At 35.5% G+C, this 22,198-nt stretch overlaps 1 protein-coding gene across 1 annotated transcript in view; it reads left to right on the plus strand.

The window, feature by feature from the left end:
• MPP4 (MAGUK p55 scaffold protein 4) overlaps positions 1-22,198 on the plus strand; it is a 46,803-nt gene that overhangs the window by 18,605 nt on the left and 6,000 nt on the right. The window contains exons 9-17 of the mRNA XM_051990520.1: positions 1,168-1,364; positions 9,194-9,258; positions 9,753-9,770; positions 13,175-13,213; positions 16,095-16,115; positions 16,558-16,572; positions 18,061-18,102; positions 20,067-20,237; positions 21,413-21,493. Coding sequence (XP_051846480.1) covers positions 1,168-1,364; positions 9,194-9,258; positions 9,753-9,770; positions 13,175-13,213; positions 16,095-16,115; positions 16,558-16,572; positions 18,061-18,102; positions 20,067-20,237; positions 21,413-21,493 — 649 coding nt within the window. The remainder of the gene's footprint in view (positions 1-1,167; positions 1,365-9,193; positions 9,259-9,752; positions 9,771-13,174; positions 13,214-16,094; positions 16,116-16,557; positions 16,573-18,060; positions 18,103-20,066; positions 20,238-21,412; positions 21,494-22,198) is intronic.

Below are 22,198 nucleotides of genomic sequence, written 5' to 3' on the forward strand. Positions count from 1 at the left end.
AGGAGGGCAAGGTCAAGAATTGATTGATCATTTCAAGCTATGTTGTAGAACTGACTCCCTAGCCAAAAGAGACAGCTCTGAAAAATCTAAATGATTAGTCTGTTGATTACACAGATCATCTTAATAATTAGGAAAATCATAATAATTGTTCCTCAATATCCCAATGCCAGTTTTCTTAGCTCCTTGGGTGTAGAAATTTCTTTTTGGTCTTGGTAGTCCTACAGTGCAGTGCCTGGAATGTAGTAGGTACTTAATAAATGCCTTTTGAGTGGAATAGGACATATTTCTTACTTACAGACTCATGATATCAGAGGCAAAATGAGGAAATAAATAATAGAAGGAAGAACTCCAGGAAAACATTAAGAGAAATGTGCAATTTGGTTGAGCAAAACATCTAGTTGATAGCACTTGGATGTCATAATACAGTGGGATAATTGTACTAATTATAGAGTTACTAGATAGTAATCTTCATGTTTTAGAATATTGGTGTGCAGTTAGTTTGTGTATCAAAAACCCTAATCACAAATATTATGGCTGAGCAGTAATTATTATTAATAACTTCATTTATAGTCATCATCCTGATTTAGAGTTGAATTAGAGATTATTAAGATATAAACCTGCTGTGAGAAGCCCTCTGTGAATTTATAAGGGCATTAGAGAGTTTGGGTTCTATTCTAACAAGAATTGTGAATAAAACACTTTCTATCCTAGAACTATTTCAAAGGATTTGTTTTTACTCCCAATGATAAGAGTTAGCCTAAAGGATAATACTGAAACAGATAAAGTGAGGGTCTCTCAAAAGCTTATAAGAGGAAGAAAATCTGATTATTCATACTAATTTCAAGGTTTGAATCAAGTGGAATATTAATAGATTAGAGTTGGGTGCTTTTCTTAAAGATCTAGCAAAAAGAGGGGAATCTACTTAAGAGAAGGGTATGAGGGGAGGAGGAGGTAAGAATTTGCTTTCATAACTGTATCATTTCCTGGGAAGAATTCAGAGATTCACCTTCCTTATATGTTAGGAATTTAATTTATAATCAGTGATCCCTTTTATGGGAATAGGAGTAAAAGTGGGCAGAGAAAATGGAGAAAATGAGTATAAAGAAGTGAATTGTTTTATTCTTCTCAGTAAAGGTTCTTCTGATGTAATTGTATGCTTTCCACCAGGTTTATGTTCGAACAATGGCCAAGTATTGTCCCTGGCAGGATCCCATTATTCCTTGTGCAGATGCTGGTTTGCCTTTCCAAAAAGGGGAGATCCTCCAGATTGTGGATCGGAATGACTCTCTCTGGTGGCAGGCCAGGAAACTCTCTGACTTTGGTACTTGTGCTGGTCTTGTCCCTTCTAATCACCTTCTGAAGAGGTAGGGGAAATGATTACTTCTAGACTCTAATCACTGCAAAACAGAGGTTTGCTTAAGTTTCTATTGTATTTAAGATAATAGAGGGAAGGAGAGTGAAAGGAAGAGAAATGGAACGGAGAGAGAAGGAGAAGAGGAGAAAAGAGGAGAGATCTCATGTAGAGATCTCATGGGATGTTTCTATCATGGGTCTAATTTCTGGTCATTGGTTTTGCATGTTTATAAATTCCATTTTGTCACTTCACTCTATGATCAGATCCTGGGAGCTAATTTATATAATCAGAGACTCACAAGAGACAGAATGATAAACTACATTGCCAATTTATGAATTTACATGGTGAAGCAGACTAATAAACTACACTGCCAATTTGTTAATTTACATGGAGAGACTCAATAGGATATTCATGATATCTGTTCAATATAGTTTTCCCTCTCCCCACCCCTAACAGAAAAGTCTGCTTAGGAAGCCTATTTTTATTTATGTCAAATTTTAGCCTGTGAGGAAGTCTTAAGGGACTTTATTGCAAAGTTTTGATACTTGCATGCACACATATAATCCATTGAAATGAACTGCAATACCAGGACTGATCAGTCAGGGTACCCTATCCCCTGGATTGTGCTGAAGACACAGCAACCGATTCTTTATTTGCCACTCACCTTTTTTATTATCTGTTATGTCATTAAAAGCTTCTGCCACTACATCATTCCCTTGTGATAGACTTATTTGTTGAATAAACGGGAAGAAATATGGTGCAGTTTAGAATCAGAGTCTGGGTTTACTTATTGGCTTTCACCAGTACTACCTATGTGATCCTGCAAACTAAAGGCTGTGTGACACAATAGAAAAGAGAGCGTGGAGTTAGAATCCTGGTTCTACCACTTACAGTCTGTGAGATCATAAGGACTTCACTTTAAGTCATTTGCTTTTAGTTTCCTAATCCAGATCAGATGAATCTGAAGATCACTTTCAGCTCTAAATCTACAAAACTGCACTTTACCTCAGTTTCTTATTTGCAAAAAGAGGAGACTGAGTGAGATAATCTCTTAGCTCCTTTCCAGCTCTAGATCCTAGGATATAGTGATGATGATGATGATAATAATATTTGACATTTATATTCTTAAATACCCGCATGGAGGTGTGATCTCATTGATTGACATGTTCTCTTCATTTTGGGATCTCTTTCAGGAGGTGATCAGTGGATTCTTTCCATTTCTATTTTACCCTTTAGTTCTAGAATATAAAGATAATTTTTTTTTAATTCTGAAAGATGATATCTAGGCTCTTTTTTTGATTATGACTTTCAAGTAGACCAATAATTTTTAAATTGTCTCTCCTGGATCTATTTTCCAGGTTAGTTGTCTTTCCAATGAGATATTTCACATTTTTTCTATTTTTTCATTTTTGAGGTGGTGTTGGTTTGCTTTATTGTATCTTGATTTCTCATAAAGTCATTCGTTTCCATTTACTCAATTCTGTTTTTTTTTTTTTTTGGCTGAAGCAATTGGGGTTAAATGACTTGCCCAGGTTCATACAGCTAGAAAGTGTTAAGTGTCTGAGGTCAGATTTGAATTTAGGTCCTCCTGACTTCAGGTCTGGTGTTCTATCCATTGTACCACCTAGCTGTCCCTCAATTCTAATTTTTAAGGAATTATTTTCTTCAGTGAGCTTTTGTACTTCCTTTCCCAATTGGCCAATTTTGCTTTTTAAGACCTTCTTCTCATTAGCAATTTGTATTTCCTTTTGTAACACTCTGAATACTTTTCCTAATTTTTCCTCTCTCTCTCTTACTTGATTTTCAAAATTCCCTTTGAGCTCTTTCATAGCCTGAACCAAATTCTTATTTTTCTTGGAAGCTTTGGATGTAGGAGCTTTGATTTTATCTTCTTCTTCTGAGTGTGTTTTGATCTTCCTTGTCCCCATAATAACTTTTAATGGTCAGAAACTTTTTCTGCTTATTTTTCTAGCCACCTGGCTTTTAACTCTATGTTAAAGTAGGGCTCTGTTTCCAGGGTGGAAGATGCACCCCAAGCTTCAGGAATTTTATGAAACTATTTTGAGAGATCCTTCTAGGGACCTGATTATAAGTCCTCTTTCAGCCCTGTGGCTGTAAAATCTAGTGTGCTAAAGCAACAGAGTCCTGCTTTGCTGGTGCTGGAACTGGGATTGGGGCTGAGATTGGGCTGGTGCAGTCTGGGTTAGTATTGCATGCTGGACTCCCACCCTAGTGCCACAGCCTTTTTCTGCTGACCTGGAAAATGTAATACTCCATCTGATGCTCTAAAATTTGTTTAAAGTCTTATTTAAAGGAGTTTGGAGCGGTTTAGGGGAGAGGTCGGGCAAGTTCCTGCCTTTATTCCATCATCTCAGCTCTGCTTTTGTGTACATGTTCTCTTCAGTGATGCAGATCATGACCAATCCATGCTCACTTGACCTGGGGGCTGCTTGTCCTTGTCCTCTTGGGACATCATCACAGGGATGCTCAAAAAGGGCTAAAGGCCTTCATTAATTTCTTCTGAGCTTGCAAGGAAAATAGTCTGGTAATCCCCCTGTTATCCCTTGACCTTGGCATCTTGCGACCTGCCCATTTTCTTCTTCTGTCCTACATTTATTTTTTTTTAATTATAGCTTTTATTTACAAGATATATGCATGGGTAATTTTTCAGCATTGACAATTGCAAAACCTTTTATTCCAACTTTTCCCCTCCTTCCCTCCACCCCCTCCCCCGGATGGCAGGTTGACTAATACATGTTAAATATGTTAAAGTATAAATTAAATATAATATATGTATACATGTCCAAACAGTTATTTTGCTGTACAAAAAGAATCGGTTCTGTCCTACATTTACCTGATTTTCCTTACATACACATATAGACATCTTTTATACTCCTATTCTTTTTTTAAAGTTCTTTATTTCTATATGTTATATGTTTATGTATGTATCTTGCCCATAATCACACATAATCAGTGGGCATAATCAGTAGTCATGGAGCAGCTAAGTGGTATCAACCCCGAACTTGGAATCAGGAAAAGACAAGTTCAAATCCTACTTCAGACATTTACTAACTCTATAACCCTGGGCAAGAAACTGAACCTCTATCTGCCTCAGTTTCTTAATCTATAAAAGTGGGGATAATAATAGGTTGTTTTAGGGATCAGATGAGATAATATTTGTAAAGAACTTAGCACAGTGCCTGGCATATAATAAGTACTATATAAATGCATATTTCCTTTCCCTCCCCTGCAAAAAACCCTCTTTAATTAGCTCACTTCCCCCCCCCTTTTCGCTACTATATCCTTCCATGTAGACATATAGAACATACATCTTATTATTCTCTGGTCTAAGGAAAAATGGATAAACAGGTGCTTATAAATTTGGACCTAAATATCACCTCTATTTTCAAGTCTGCAAAAGAATTAATATTAAGTGGTTGATAAGTAATGAATGAATGAATAGCAAATGAAGGATTAGATAATTCTGTGCTGGTTTACAACCTATTTTTTTCTCCTTAATTTTTTTTTTTTTTACTATCAAAAAGCATTTTGCATAAAAGAGAATCTTTGATTTTGTTTTATCCCTGACTCAACAAAAATGGCAGGCCTGTTTGTATTCTTAGAGATCATTTGACCTGGAGGTGATTATAGATTTATAGGATTAGCGCATTAGCCAAGAGATAAACAGAAGGAGGGGTCAAATCCTCATATAACCCATGACCATTCTTGAGTCTCTGGCCTCCTGAGGTCTTGGGAATATTTCAATAATAACTCTGTGGCTCATTTTGGAGATGCTTTAAATTATATAAGAAGATGAGAAAAATGCATTATTTTATGCTTGTGAGCCTTTTCAGGCAATATTGAGGTTGGCAAACAAATTAAATTTCAGATCTGTTTAGTACAGAAGATGTTGAATTTAAACTATGTGTCACATGACATGATGTTGTCATGCTGATGGGGTTCGAGAGATCATGGTTTTATGTGATTATAAGTTTAGAGACACAAAGTACCTTAGAGATCATTAAAACCAATTCCCTCATTTTTAGATGTGGAAACTGAGACAGGAAAGATAAATGATTGCCTAAGATCATATAGCTATTGAAGGTCTCTGCCATGATTAGAGCGCAGATCCTCCTTATTTCAAGTCCTATATCCTAGCTTTTTTGCCTAGAAAAACATCTTACAACAGGGAAAGAAAAACATATGTGTGAATTAAGGTGTGTACTTCTCTTATTTCATATTTAGTTTCAATAATTTCATGTTTTATCCCATACCAAATAGTTTTCATAGATTTTTAAATTTCTTCTTTTATTATGAGCCTAGAAAACACAAACATTCTAATATGCAAAAACAAAGAGACAATTGTATATGTAATTATGAACTCTTTTTGCATACAGATTATATTTTTAAATATATATTAAATGTAATATGACAGTACCCAAACTACCTTCACTTGTCTTTGTCCCCTTCAGAACTTCTTTTTGTTCTTTTTGGAGTATTTTTAAAATGTTTCATTTTCTCTCTTTTCTTCCTTTTTGTATTGTTATGACAGCTCTCCTCCCACCATCATATCTCCCCTTACCAAGGAGAAGTCTTCCTTTGTAACAAATAAAAAGAGTTGAGAAAAAAAAATGTAAAGTATTAGCTGTGCTAATTCAACACCTCTAGTACAGTGGTTCTCAAAGCATGACCCCAGAATCCTGGGAGTCCCAAAAATTTTTTCAGGGGGATGAAATCCAAACTATTTTTATAATAATACTAAATATCTTAATTTCTATTACCATACATATCAATAGACGCTCCTTCATTTTGTTGTTATGGTATTGGATTGGCCATTACACTAATCAGATGTATTAACTCTTTTTAAATTGTTTTCCTTGCCTTTTGCACAAAATATTTTTCTGATTCTGCTTATTTCACTATTTGTTGATTTACACAAACATTCTCAGGTTTCTCTAAATCCATGTTACTCATCATTTCTTATGGTGTAATTCCATTACATACATATAGAATAATTTGTTTAGCTAATTCTTGTTCAATTAACATAGTTTCTAGTTCTTTGCTACTATAAAAGTGTTGCTATAAATATATTTGGTTTTGCCCTATCAAATAATTTTGATGATTGTTGCTTCATAATTTAATCTTGAGTTCAAAAAGTCCTAGTCTTTTTTCATTCTTACTCCCCACCCCCAATTATTTCCCTTTAAGATTCTAGACCTTCTGCTCCTCCAAGAAAATTGTGTATATATTGTCTTATTCTCTAAAAGTACCTCCTTGAGAATTTAATTGACAGAGCATTAAGTCTATAAATATAATTTAGTTAATATCATCATTTTTATTACATTGTCACGTACCAATCATGAGCAATGAATATCCCTCCAACTATTTAAAAAATTCTTTTTTTTCCTTTCAAGAATATGCCTAATGTACTCAAGTATTTTTATGCATTTTTAGTTATGTTTAATTGGATTTCTTTTTCTATTATTTTCTATAGGATTTTATTATTGAAATATATAAATATCAGGGTTTTTTGTGGATTTAGTCTTTACCCTGATCATTGAATGAATTATATTAGTTTCTTTTCTGTTTTAGGGGATTTTCTAAGTGAACCATTATAGCATCTACAAATAAGGATAATTTGGTCTCTTCTTTGATGATATTTATGGGTTGAATATTTGAATCTTATTCAAGATTTGACCTTTTACAAATCACTTTATCTCTCTTTGTTTTATAAATGATGAGAATAATACTTAATACCAATATACCTCAAAGAAATGTGGGTGAGTCAATACAACACTATTTTTTAAGCGGTATTGAGATTATAAGAAAGACAGGTCAAATAAATGATAGAATTTCTATTATGGCCAGGCATGGTTGGCATATATCTATAATCCATTCTTCTGAAGGAGTGGCTAGTGGCTAGTGGATCACCTGCAGCTAGTAAAGCCAAGCAAATGTCTGCCAATATGTGAGCCTCTAAGTGTATGGCCACTAGGCTGCTATGTCTTTATATTCAATATTCTATGGGTTCTTGGACAAGTGGTTAAAATAAATGCTTTCTGTAGTTGAATAAAGATTTTAGGATGTACATTTATCTATATATTCACTGAAAGTATTCTCAGCACCACTTCAGTAGCAAACAGGACAAAATGAATGTTCTCCATATGTATTCTAAGATTCCTGTGGTGGTGAATTGGTCATGAATTACAATCTTAAACACCTCTATTTCCACAAAAAAAATTCATAAAGTTTAGCCATTTGGGTTGATGCTCCTTCGCTGAAAAACTTTGGGCCAAATTTATTTGAATATTAATTATTCAGAGTTTTTTTATTCCACTTTCGGGTTATAGTCACTTCAAAGGTTCTATCTAGAGGTAATCAGCTTTCAGTTATAATCAACAAATCCAGTGCTTTGTTAAAATCCTTATTTGTTCATTGAAGTGTTAAAGTATTTCTCTAGCTTTCTGACCTATTTGTTATATGGTCTAAGAATGTTTACCCATCTTCTTCTTTATTGCCATTAATGTGTTAATCTTTCTATTGCTGCTTTTGAAGGAAGCTCTCATACCAGTAGTCTCAAAATTGAGAGGAAATGAGGCTCACCTTTTATTGATTAAAAGGAGATTTATTCTGACACAGCAAGGATACTGTGGCCTTGAGTTTCTCTAAATGACTGTCATCATCTCCAGGTGCATGGAAATGCATATAGTCTTCAGGACAGAATATGATTGCTCATATGGTCTGCAGAAACCCACCAGACCTGAAGAACTTTAACAACCAATGGCTGGAATTATTTTTAATGCTTTGAAAGGGAGGTTGGAGTGAACCAAATTATAAGGAAAATTTTTTCTCCTTTTAGAGAAATCTGTAAGGGAAGGAAAAAGGGCTTAAATCTCTTCATGTTGTGAACAGAAGAAAAGAAGCACCATCACAGAAACATTGGTCTTAATCCCAGGTGTCTTGGAGCCCTATATTTTGTTAGTATTGAACATGGTTGTGATTGTAGTAATTATTGTTTCCCTCTAAGGTACTTCCCAAATCTGTTATAGCTCATTGTACAATATTAAAAATTAAGACTGGTATTACATGGGTGATAATTGCTTTAAAGATATTCTTTCCATTCATCTCTGATTTTAGGATGCCAGTAATCTTCTCAATACATTCAGTCACAGCCTTTTCCTTTATTATAGAATTTTTACCTGAAGTAGATTTCATTTGTAGATATTGCCTTCATCCTTTAATTCAATGTGACTTTCAGAGTCAAAACTGAAGACTTCTCTATGTTTCCTTGATGTACATTGACAATTTTACACTGATTAAGTCCAAATGACATTTTATGTCATATGGGAGAAGATTCTACAAGATAAAGAAGTCAATGTCATTCATATCCATCAAGCAATAAATAAGATATTTCCCTTCAACTCCTTTTCATGATGTAGTGAGTAAAATAGAAGGACCAAGAAGGCAAACTCCAAGCTTATTGATTTATTAGCAAAGGCATGAGATTTGTAAAGAAATTGGATTCAAAACCCCCAGCAGACTAAGAATTCTGAAGAAAGCTTTGACAAGATTTTTATGATAAAAACACATTAACTATTTTTAGATTTAGGACTTTCCAGAGTTTGGGGGATTCCATTGATTGCATGCACCTGCCTCCTATAAGTAGTTACTAATGGTACAGCGATAGATAATTTCCCTAAAATGAAATGATTTACAGGAAAATGAAACTTTAACTCAGGAAAACAAATCTTTACTTAAACAGCAATAAAAAAATGTCAGCAGTCATGCAAAATGGAGTAGGTTTGATTCTCTTAGATATGAATTGCTTTTTTTGCATAGGAAGCAGCGGGAATTCTGGTGGTCTCAACCCTTCCAGCCTCAGACCTGCCTCAAATCTACCATATGTAAGCATGGAATTCTCTTCTTTACCTTTTTTGGGGGTTGATCTTAATCATAGATGAAGTATATGATTATCTACACATGAGTTTATGGGTTTAGTGGAAAGTCTTTCCTTTCTCCTTTCCCCCAAATAATTGCTTCACCAATCTCCGAAATTCATTTCTTTGGGTTCTTTGGGTCAGATTAAAATGTGGCTAAAGCACTGGAGCTGGAAACAGGAAGACTTGAATTCAAATTATCCCTCAGACAGTTAGCCTTAGCCATATTACTTAACTACTAACCATTTCAAAAATGGGCATAATAACAGTGCTAACCTCCCAGAGGTTTTGTACAAATACAATTAAATGTTTGTAAAGCACTTTGCAGTGCTATATAAACAGTAGCTATTATAATTTTTTTATTTAACTCTATTTAAAATTGTGATACTAGATATCTCTGTTTCTTTTAATTTACTTATTTTAATTTTTTTTAATTACCTGCTTCAATCATTTATGGCTAGTGAGCACTCTGGATGAAGGTAAGAAGTAGTAGTACCTACCAGAAACCTACAGGTGTGTTTTTTTTTTTTTAATTCGACTCCATTCAAGTCATTTGATAAGATGTTAGCCCTTTGAGGCAGGGACTATTTCATTTTGATCTTTCTATCCTAGCACAGGGCCTTATATATAGTATTTCATAACTGTTTCTGGATTGTATAACAGTTCTTTTGATAAGGTTTGGTATGACTGCCTTAATGAGAGGTCCAAAGTTCCTAAAGACATTGGGAATTGCTTTCTTCCCTTTTCATTGGCCTTGTTTTTTGTCCTGCCTTAGATGAAAATTCTGCTCTCTAGTCCTGCTCCTCATCTTCCTGAGTTAGAAAGAAATACAGCTCCCACAATATTTGGAAACCTAGATCCCCTAGCAAGAAAGTCAGTCTGTCTTGCCAAAAGAATTCCTACAATTGATTGAATTGAACAATTATTTATTGAGTGCCCACTGTACTTCTAGATCTCTGCTCCTGACTAAATGTCACCGATTTTAAGTCATAAAAAAAGTTTGTGAAATTAACAAATCAGAGCCAATTAACCCCAAACTAGGCAAAAAAAAAAAAAAAAAAAAAGACATTAAGCATCAATTGAAAGAGAAATTTTTAAAGTCTTTGACATCCTCCTTTTACACTTGGCCAACATATCAACAAATCCTCATAGGGTTTAGAGAAATCAATACTAAGAAGCAAAAGTTCACCAATTACTCTATTACTCAAAAGTATGAATTTAAAAACCATTCCTGTTTTCAATTAACTTATATTCTATTAATTGCCAATCAGATGCCATTGGATAGGAGATTGTCATGTTCAATTGGTAAGCTAGAATGGGGACTGGTTGTGATGAGGTTTGGACTACCATGTGGGTGGCTAGGAAATCAGGACTGAGGAACCTTTAATGTGTGAATAGTAGAATCATTCACTTTGTTGTGGCCCATCATAGGATGTATGCAGAAAAATGGTAATTCTTCATTAGAACTCTGAACCAAGAGCCTCAGATCTGTGAATGATTAACATCCTAAAAGGGTTTCTAATGCCTTTGTATCAATGAATTCAGCCCATGGGTATAAATCATTTCCCTATTCTGTGCCTAGGTCTATTTATTTTTAAAATGGAATTGAAAGTGAGTATTTTCCTACTTTTGAGGCTATTGTAAGAGGTGATAAAAATCATTAAGATTGTGAAATAGTGAAATCAAAGTTTCTTAAACTACAGGTCACAACCCTATATAGAGTCATGTAACTAAATGGGGAAGTCACAAAAAAATTGGCAACAATAAGTGGTTTCTGAACCAACCTCCAAAAATAAATTCAAAATCAAACTCATAATGAATCCAAGGTGTTTCTAGCTTACCCATATTGCACTGAGTGGTTTCACTGCATCCCTGGTTCTGAACATACAATACGTTGAATACTTTAGCTTAAAAAGACTAAGGTCTCCCACTGCATCCAGGGCCATCATCAGTCTTCTAATCCATATCTGGCCAGATGGCTCTGGAGGGGAAAGTGAGACAGGTGACCTTGCACAGTTCTCCCTCACTTAAATTCAATTCACTTGCATGTCATGGCATCTCCTCTCTAATGTCATAATCCTTCTCCAGAACGAAGTATAAACAACAACATGTATAATTTGCACTGTGTATGCATAAATACTGCCCAAAACATCTCAGTTCAGATTTGAGATGGATCCTTTAAAAATTTATCTGTTGAAAAGGGATCATGAGTTGAAAGAGTTTAAAAAGTCCTGTTTTGAATTAGAAGTTCTTATCTTGATATCCCAAACCTTATTTTTTAAAAAATCTTTTTGGCAAGGCAATTGGAGTTAAGTGGTTTGCCCAGGGTCACACAGCTAGGAAATGTTGAGGGTCTGAGGCTGGGTTTTTTAACTTGGGCCCTCCTGACTTTAGGGGTGATGCTTTATCCACTGCACCATCTAGCTGTATTGTCCACAAATTTTAAAAAATTCAATAATTGCATTTAAATATAATTAGTTTCATTGTGAACTTATGTATTTTAGTTTATGCATTTAAAAGTATTATTTTGAGAAGGGGGTACATAATCTTCCCTAGACTGCCAAGGGGTCTGGTCACAAAAATATTAAGAAGCAGTTCTCTAAAGAAACATCAAGATTCAATTATTGTAATGGTGATTTCAACTTTATCATCTATTTTTACAGAACATTAGTTTCTAGAAATTATAGTTTCCACAACTATAAAAAATGGGGATAATAATAGCACCTATTGTAAAAATCAAATGAAATAACATTTGTAAATTGCTAAACACACTATCTTCAGAGAACAAGGTTGCATGTAAGGCCTAGAGCAAGTAATTAGTGTTTTATAGAACTTTGTTTTACAAGCTCTCAAAATAATTATGGCATGGACTTAACCTAGCAGACCTAAGTAAATTAAACCCTTTGACATTCAAGTGACATTGATGAGAGGTCATATGGTAGAGTAGAAAGCCACTAGCTTTGGAGTCAGGAAAACCAGTTATCACGGGTGGGCAACTGAGACTTTGCATAAATAGTAAAATTTAGAGAAGGTTAATGGCACTTTTGGTCTTTCAGCAGTCCAGAAAACAACTGGGCTTAGATGCCAAGATCAAAAATAATTAGTTTGTCATAAGCTATCAGAGGGCAGCCACACTCACTAACTGAACCCCTACATCACTTTTACCCCAAAATGGTCTCACTATATCTGTTTGGCCATCTGTGTTGAGCATAATTAAGGGTATGTTTCCTATCTCTGGGCCCTGGGTGCGTTTTGTGCCCTTGTCTTTGGTACAACTGCTAGTATTGTCACTGAGGAAGACCTGAATTCAAATCTGCTTCTAGCTTTGTGATCAGTCTCTTAATGTGCTAGGTAATCCCTAATATTATAAGTTCCTTCCTTCCTTCCTTCCTTCCTTCCTTCCTTCCTTCCTTCCTTCCTTCCTTCCTTCCTTCCTTCCTTCCCTCCTTCCTTCTTTCCTTCCTTCCTTCTCTCCTTCTTTCCTTCCTTCCTTCCTCCCTTCAAAAAGAGGAATTCGTCTGTCCCAAACTCTGTCCACATCTTTAAATGCTTTTATTTTCTTTTCCAAGTAGCCAGAATATTGAAAATCATGTTGCTATCAATCATTGAGGTTTAGGGAAGGCTGGTTTTGCCCAGATCAGGTAAAATCCAGCGGTAGCTATGTATAATAAATGGAAAACTGCATTTGGGATCAGGAAGAACATGGGTTCAAATCCTGATTCAGTCACTAACTGAATGACCATGGACTGGGCACTTTCAGTCTCAGTTTCCCCATCTGTAAAATGAGGGGGTTAGACTCAGTGAGCTCCAAGATACTTTGGTGATGGGTTTTATTTTGGTGCTGACAGTTTCCAAGTGACTTTCTTTGCATGCTTATTTACAGAGGATGACATAAAAATTGATGAGAAGTGTGTGGAAGAAGGTAAGATCTATTCCTAGTTATGTAAATGGAAGGAGAAATCTCATCTCCAAAGCATCCAGAAGAGTCCAAACACACTGTTTATAGGGATGAGAGGAGGGAGGATGCCAGTTCTTTCAGCCCCACCCCAAGCTCAGGCTCTGCTGGGCTCTCTGCCATAACAGTCTGCCTTCCCCAGCTGTTAGATTGCTAAGTGTCTTCCTATCTCTGTCCCACTCTCCCCAGGCCTTCCATGACCTTCAGGGACCCCAGTGTCTCTAGATCATCTTGGTGTAGATATAGAAAACTCCCTTTTTCTCCTTATTTTTCCCAGAGATAGAGTTTAGGTTTTTCAGAAAGAGTTTCCCTAGCTGGTAAGGAAAATAAAATAAAATAAAATAAGCTTTGAAAGTATACCATACCATATAACATGTCCCAAAAGTCTTAGTGAACTTCAGTAATTATTAAAATTTAAAACTGCATTAAGACTGAGGACATTCAGTACAGGGGTCAAGAAGACCTGAATTCAAATATGGTCTTAGATATTTACTACATGGGTGACCCTGTACAAATCATTAATCTGTCTGCCTCAGTTTCCACAACTATAAAATTGGATATAATAATAGCACCTATTGTGAAGATCAAATGAATTAACATTTGTAAATTGTTAAACACACTGCCTGGCACATAATAGATGTCATATAAATATTTCTTTCCTTTCTCCTTCCCTCCCTTCTTTCAATATTTCTTCCTTTCTTCCTTTTTTTCTTCCATCCTCTTTTCTGCCCTTCCCCCTCTCCCATTCTCCCTCCTTTTGTCTTCCCTTTCTCCCTTCCTCCTTCCCTCCCTTCCTTCCTTCTCTTCCTTCCTTCCTTCCTTCCTTTTCCTCCCTCCCATCCCTCCCTCCCTCCCTCCCTTCCTTCCTTCCTTCCTTCCTTCCTTCTTCCTTCCTTCCTTCCTTCCTTCCTTCCTTCCTTCCTTCCTTCCTTCCTTCCTTCCTTCCTTCCTTCCTTCCTTCCTTCCTTCCTTCTTTCCTTCCTTCTTTCCTTCCTTCCTTCCTTCCTTCAAAAAGAGGAATTCGTCTGTCCCAAACTCTGTCCACATCTTTAACTTCAATCCCCTGATTTCTTCCTGCTTAGAAGCCAAAGGAGCAGATCCTGGAGTAGGACTGTCCCCATTATTGCATAAGATTTTCTCTGTAGGAAATTGTTGTATAGTTCTAACATTTGGGTTTTTTTTTAAGGCTCTGATATGTGGCTTGTGTAATATGTTTACCAACAACTCTCAGCTACATAATATAGAAGATCTAAGAATTGCCTAGAAAGGATTTCAGGAAAACACACACACACACACACACACACACACACACACACACACACACACTCCACAACAATATAAGGTATTTTGGCCCTATCAATTAATCTAGCCTTGATTTAATTATGAAATTGTCGTTAGAAAGGTGTTCACTACTACAAAACAATTGATATCACAAAACTTCTTGTGGTGCTCTAATATTTCACTTATATATGGACTATTTATTACAAATTGCATACTCCTGCTTAAAAAAACATTATTTTTATATTGCTGAGTATACTTATTGGTTTCTCAAAACTGTTTATGAGAATTAACCTAGCACAAGTTAAGGTGCTTTACTTGAGATGCCATATCTATCTCATCCATCTGTCCTTACCCATTCAAAATAGATCCATTGGACCCAGGATTCTTTCTCCTTTTTAAAAATTTTATTTTTTTAATCAACCCTTTTTATTTTTAAAACATATGCATAGATCATTTTCAGCATTTGCCCTTGCAAAATCTTGTGTTCCAAAATTTTTTTCCCTCTCTTTCCCCCACCCTCTCCCTTAGGCAAGTAGGCTTCTTTCTCCTTACTCAACCTCTATTTTCCAGGCCTGAGATCCCTCCTTACCTCCCTCATTTTCTTTCACTGTCACTACTCCTTTGCCTTTCATAAATTAAACTTCATCAGCACTGCCCTCCACCCCCATGTAGCTAATATCCAAGGCAAGTGAGCTTACATCCATTACAAAGAATCACAGAGTCTCAGATTTACCATGGACTTCTGCCTCTCTAGTCCAATCTGGAGCTCAAGTACAATTTTCCCTACAACATTGCCAATAATTAGTTATCCAGCCTTCACCTGAAGACCTTCAGGAAAGGAAAATGCACTACCATCTGAAGCAATCCATACCATTTCGGATCACTTTAGTTTTTCCTTACATCCTGCCTAAATCTACCTCCACCACCTGTTCCTAATTTTGTTCTCAGAATCCAATCTTGATTCTACATGATAGCCCTTCAAATGATTATCATGTCTTCTGGGCAACCTGTCCCTTCTCAAGGTTAAATTTCTCTGGGTCTTCCAATTGATCTTTGGATGACACCCTGTTTATCCTCTTCTGTAAACTCTTCATCAATATCATTCTCAAACATAATGCTAAGAACTGGACACAGTTCTGTACATGCAACCTTAGCATACAACTTCTCTTAATATAATCAAAGATTGTCTTGGTCTTATTTGGCTGATACATTGCATCACAAATGCATATGAAGTTGACAATCTAGATTTTTTTCAGATGAACTGCTATCTAGATAAATCTTTCTTGATACTTCCTTCTTTTCTATCTTCCTATTTCTTTTTATCCTGGCTCGACTAGTAAATGCCATGATTTTTATATGAGGTATGATATAAAGAAGACATAGAGCTAAAAGTGCTCAAAAAGGGACCAAAACATGAAATGACTATAGTAAAACAGGGCAAAGGAATATGAATTGTGTCAAGAAACAATGTGTGTTTTGATGTGTTTGTAATAATACAATCTAGGTATGAGAAATCTTGTAATGATATGTCTATATATTTTTTCTCCTTCCCCATCAAAAATTAAAGATGAAGAAATATTTGAATCTGGTAAGTAAAAAAAAAGTGAACAATTTAACTCTAATTTTATTCATGTAAATCCTATATTTTGTCATCATCTAAGCATGTTGCTGGGTAGTTGGTGCAATAAATGTGTATTGTCTTAATTATATAATAATAAAGTAGTTAGTTCACAGAAGTAAATCCTACTTAAATGAATGACATGTGATTTTCAAATTTCCCATGTTCATTTAATAATGTGCTTGCTCACTGAGGATGTTGAAATCCTTACATTTAGTTTCAATTGTTTATGCTTTTCACTTGTGTGCAATTTCTCTTACTGATTTAGTATTTTAAATTAAATTATAATTTGAGACTAAATTGAAGGGAAATGTCAAATATTACACTGAAGTAACCATTCTCTTGGACTTTGACATCACTGCATCAGATTTTAATTTTTAATGTTTGTTTCTGCTTTTATCTGAATATCCAGAGGAGCTCTCAGAAGGTAACTTAACTTTTTTCCTGTATATGCAATAGAGAAGCACCTTTAAAGTATGTCAGTACCATAAAGTGAATACTTGCCTGGGTAACTCGTTTTAGATTTCTAAAAAAATAGATTATTAAATATCAAATTATGAAGAATATCCTTTTTAAAAGGATAAAAACCAACTGAATAATGAAATGTATTTCACAGAGAGACACATCCCCTAATTATATATGGCTATATCCCTAGTAGATATTTCCTCCTTATTTGTTTCATTTAGAAACATGTATTTGATCGCAAGAAATGAAGATATACATTTGCAAAATTCCAAAACACTGTGTTCTCTATACCATTTTATAGTACTGCAAATATATTTATGTGCACAAAGCTATAACTAGGAATTTTTTTTACCTAGGACAAAACTAGTTATTTATTGGGGGGAGTCACGAATGGAGACATTGGAAGGGAGAGCTTTCTGACTTGGGAAATGGAGGGTGGACCACTGTTCCCTAAGAGAGTCTAGTTCTATTGCAGTAGTTAAGAGAAAGTTGGGCCTTGGGAGAGGGCACTACAGAGAAATTCAAAATTCAGGATCAGTGATTTTGACTGCCATAGAAAAAAAGAATCCTTATTCCCATCTCCCAGTCTTGAGACCTTGAGGCAAAACCTGATCTTCCCACACTAGTAATGGCTCTGTGCATGTATATAGAGGAAGACAGGAGGAAATTAATTTGAAAACTCTATCCTCATAGCATTTTTAGTATAGATGTTTCCCTGGAATGCCAAACTGAAGTATTTATGTATAAAACATGACTGCAGCTTACAGTTTACAATTAAAATTGCTCATTTCTGAATCAGGAATTCTGAGCGGATTTTTTATTTCCTTAATTGAAATAAATGTCTGTATCTTTTGTCAACCTAGGAGAAACAATTAAGGATCACAGAATAGTCCTGTTTGATTTTTATTTCTTCACAATAAGTTACATTTAAAGTCAAACAAACTTAAATAATGAATGTATTTGCTGTATTAAATGGCTCCTGCCCACCAAAGCTTTAAAAGCCCAAATCTAGTACTATTCAAAAATTTAATTTCTATTTTCAGTTTACCATGCTATTAGGTTAAGCATGAAAAGATGCACACAGATTTTATATCTTTATTGTGACCCTTAGTGCTCTTTTTTATACATCTTTTAAAAGGCATTTGGATTCTTGAATATATTGAAAATTAATTGTGATATCTTAGTTTGAAAAGAGATCCAATATATCTTTAAGTTTGTGCTAGGCACTTTAAAAATGTCTATCTTAGTGGAATGATGAAATCCAAAGCATTTGGGGCATTCCCAAGGGAGCTTCTATGTACCGACTTATCATTACATCAGTTATGCTGTTGCTACCTGTTGAAATGAAATAGTTTGTCAATGTGGGGATAACTTCAATAAGGACAGTAACCACAATCCTTTCTCCTCCACCCAATTTTCTGCTGTGGACTGTTCATTCATCATGACTTAGATGAAGAGGAATTTGCTAGATATGACCATCGGTTCTTCATAGGTAGGTGATAAATGAATCTTTGTTGTATGGTTTAGTTGGGCTCATACTATGTCTGACATACCCTTCTCAATGATAATTCTCCTTACAGATGGTTGCAAACTCTCTCCAATAAGCCTGAAGCCTTCTTCTTTTTAGCAATCTTCTGATCTTTCCATTGTTTGTATTTTCCCACCCCCAAGAGACACATTTGTACTTCATAACCAGAGCTAGACAAGTTATATGTATACACATACATACATATATATGTATATGTATATATATACATATATATATATATATGTATAGTTATAACCTATAAGCTATAATCAAAATTGCTCCTAATGAAAATTCTGCTGTGGGAGGGAAAGATTAATAATGATGCTAGGGTGCGTGTATGCGTGCGCGCGTGTGCACACACACACATACACACACACACACAGTAAGAGAGGATTAGGGTGAGGCTAGGGAAGGGGATTCCTCTGCTCATGAGATCCTGGGGTGAGCTCCCAGGGGCACTGGCATGTTGCCCCTCTTGAAGGACCAGGAGGTAAAGTATGAAGACCACAGTTGCCTCAGGTAGGGAGTACACTCATTTCTGGGTATTAGTAACATGGGACAAAGCAGTGTTCTATGCTAGTTACAACTCTTGCTGATCTTTTCCTCATTGATCTTCCTCCAGCCAGCTCTGTGACATAATGTATCCTATTGGAATGTTTCCTCAACTTCACACCAACTAGATTGTGTGTGTGTGTGTGTGTGTGTGTGTGTGTGTAATATATGTACACATAGATTGTCTAAATGTAGGTCCCAGGAGGCATTGATAGATATCTCTGGAACTTTGCCTCCTCCTTGAAAAGGGAGATTATAATTTGCCAAAAGTAAGTGAAATTTGTTTTGATGACCCTTGGACTTTGCTCTTTTTTTCCTGGACACTTTTTGCCCATTTTCTTCAAATACCCAGCTCATTTTGCTTTCTTATCAAAACCCATTGGAAGGGAGGATTCCAAAACTCATTCAAGCAGATATGTATGTGACTGACAAAAGGTTAGTATATTTTTGCCTCGTCTCCCCAAGGTATATTTGTTTTAATAGGGATCAAAGCTGTAGATTAAAGGAATAAAGAAGGAATGAAGCTTAGAATAGGAATTAGCCATTGGATGGAAGAGACACTTTCTTGAGGAAGAGGGAAGAGTAAAACATAGCAGGAACTTCTTAGAAATCATGAAATCACACTAGTAGTTCCCTACTTAGTTAATAATTCAGACTGGTCCTAAATATCAATTTAATTGAATGTGAAACTAAGCCTGAAATTATTTTAGAAAGTAGATAAAAGGTGAGAATAATGAAAATATATAACAATTGATTCATCAATAAGTATTTGTGAAGTATTAACTATCCACTCAGTAACCATGTCCATCAGAGCTCTGTCTACAGCCCTCTTTTCTTCCCCTTCTGTATTTTACATGGCTATTTCATTAGTCCTCATGAATACAATTATCTCTGTGCTGATGATTTTTTACTTAGCCAGTTCTAATCTCTCTCCTAATCTCAAGTCTCCTATCTTAGATGTTTCTAGTGCATCTCAAACTGGATATCCCATTGATATCTTAAACCCAACAAGTCCAAAATGCATGATCATCTCTCTAAAAATGTACCTTCTTTGCTTCTCTATTCCCATTGAGGGTACCACCATTCCAGTTACACAATCTAGATGTCATTCTTGATTCTCTTTCTCACTTCCCATAAACAAAGAATAATCAAGTCCTATCATCTCCATCTTCAAAACATTTCTAATTTCTCTCCTCCAGACATTGTCTGGAGCCTCCCCAGCAGCCTCCTTATTTGAGGTCCTGCTCAAAGAAGTCATCACTGTCCTGACTTAAAAGATTGATTTAAGGGTGCTTCTTACTCCCAAACAATGTTTGTGCTGTTTCAGATTTTTTTAAACTGCTGGTAGTTACGGATCTGATTTTTATCCTCCTCAGCTGGTTTCCGAAGAAGCATGCGCCTCTGTCGCAGAAAATCTTACACCACCCAGCAGTCTGCCTACATTCTCTGCTCCAATAGCTGCTACAATGCTCTGGGAGCCCCGTATGAGGAGGTGGTAAGGTATCAGCGGCATCCTTCGGATAAGCATCGCCTGATTGTGCTTGTAGGTAGGTCCCAAGATTGATTGCCATTCTAATGGGAACTGTCACTCCTCACACAAATCAAAAGCTTTTATGTATACTACTGCATTTTTAGTGCTAAATGCCTGGTAATGGAAATGCATTTATAAAGATTCATCAGCAGGTGTGTTTATAGAAGGGAAAATAAAGGCAAAGCTACCCTCTTTTACAGGACAATTGTATTTTTCATCAGTCAATTTGCCAGCTGTGTAATCCTAGGCAAGTCACTTAATCTCTGTTCACCTCCTCAACTTCCTCAATTTAAAATAAGGATAATAATAGCTGTGGGTTGTTGCTGTGAGGATAAAATGAAATAAAACATGTAAAATACCTAGCATAGTGCCTGGAATATCGTAGGTACTATATAAATATGTATTCACTTTTTTCCCTCCCTTCCATCCCCATTTTATGTCAGGTAGTTTATTTCTAAGATATAGCAGAGTCTTTGTTATAATAACGTATTATTTGAGTATCTATAATAACAAGTCATATTACAGCAGGTCTCTACTGTACTTTATATACTTTAGAAACTATTTTTTAGAAAATGATTAAGTATTTAATTCAGTACAATAAACATTTATTGAGCTCCAGTTATGTACCAGAAACCAGACTAGGCCCTGGAAATACAAGAATGAAACAGTACCTGCTCTCAAGGGGCTTATATTCCATTAGGAGAAAATAACAAGTACACAGATAAGGACATTAAAATGCATTCAAAATAAATACAAAGTGGTGGGAGAGGGAAGATGGACAGAAAGCTCTGACAATATGGCAAATTAGAAAAAGTCTAGAGCAGGAGGTAGCACCTAAGCAGGACCTGGAGGGAAACTAGGGATTCTGTAAGACAAAGGTAAAGAGACACCACCAAGTCCCAGGATGCCTAGCTCCTCTCTCTACCAACTCTAAAAGTTCAAGGATTGCAGATCATGATCGACAGGTCAGCAGGAAAATTCCTAACTTTCTTTTAGAGCTGTCCAACTTTATTCAAAGGGAAATTGGATAATTCATCCTTCATCTGTTCTCTCTCCTTTTTTCTCTTTTTTAAAAGCGATGTTGATGTTTTCATCATTATATGACTTCATTATTATATAATTATAGTCATCCATATTTAATGATTTTTATATACAGTCTTTTTCTCCTTACCTGTCCCCTTCCCCATTCAGGTCCTTCTGGTGTTGGAATAAATGAACTGAGAAGGCGATTGATTGAAACTAATCCAAATTATTTTCTAAGTGCAGTGCCACGTAAGTTCCATTTTCCTTTTGTACTTAATGTTTTAACACAACTTAACTTACTATATAAATTGAGATGATCTGTGATCAAAGTCAAGACATTCATCTGCCAGACTGATTAGGGAAGGACACTAGTCTCTGTATCCCTAGATCCAAGAAAGCAATGTTACCTGCAAAACTGTTTCTATGTTTTAATTTGGATCTGTGAAGAGCCTGTGGGTTTATATTTTATAATCCTCAAAGGATTACTCATAGACTTGAAGAGACCTGGTAAATATTTAACAACAATCTCTCCAGATAGAAAAAATTGAATACCATATATATATATAAATAACCTATATCATATTGCTTGCCACTTTGGGGAAAGAAGAAGGGAGGGGAAAAATGGAAAACAAAATCTTATAAATTCTGAAAACTAAAAAATAATTTTAAAAAAGAATGTTTAAAAATGGGTTAAGCAAAAATTATAAAGAGGAGGTTAGCAATAGTGTCAAATGCTCAGATAAAACCAAGAAGGACGAGGGATGAAAAATGTTATTAGATTTGGACAGAATTTTGAAGGAAACAGGAACTGTAAGAGCTAGAAGTGAGGTGGGAAAGTATTCTGTGTATAAAACATCTAGGGAAAAGTTAGGAAGATGCATGCTAGAATGTTACATGTAAGGAACAGCAAGAAGTTTTGAACTGGGGAAGGGGACTGATATATAATAAAGTCAG

The sequence above is a fragment of the Antechinus flavipes genome, chromosome 3 (assembly GCF_016432865.1).
Source record: "Antechinus flavipes isolate AdamAnt ecotype Samford, QLD, Australia chromosome 3, AdamAnt_v2, whole genome shotgun sequence".
Classification (NCBI taxonomy): Eukaryota; Metazoa; Chordata; class Mammalia; order Dasyuromorphia; family Dasyuridae; genus Antechinus; species Antechinus flavipes.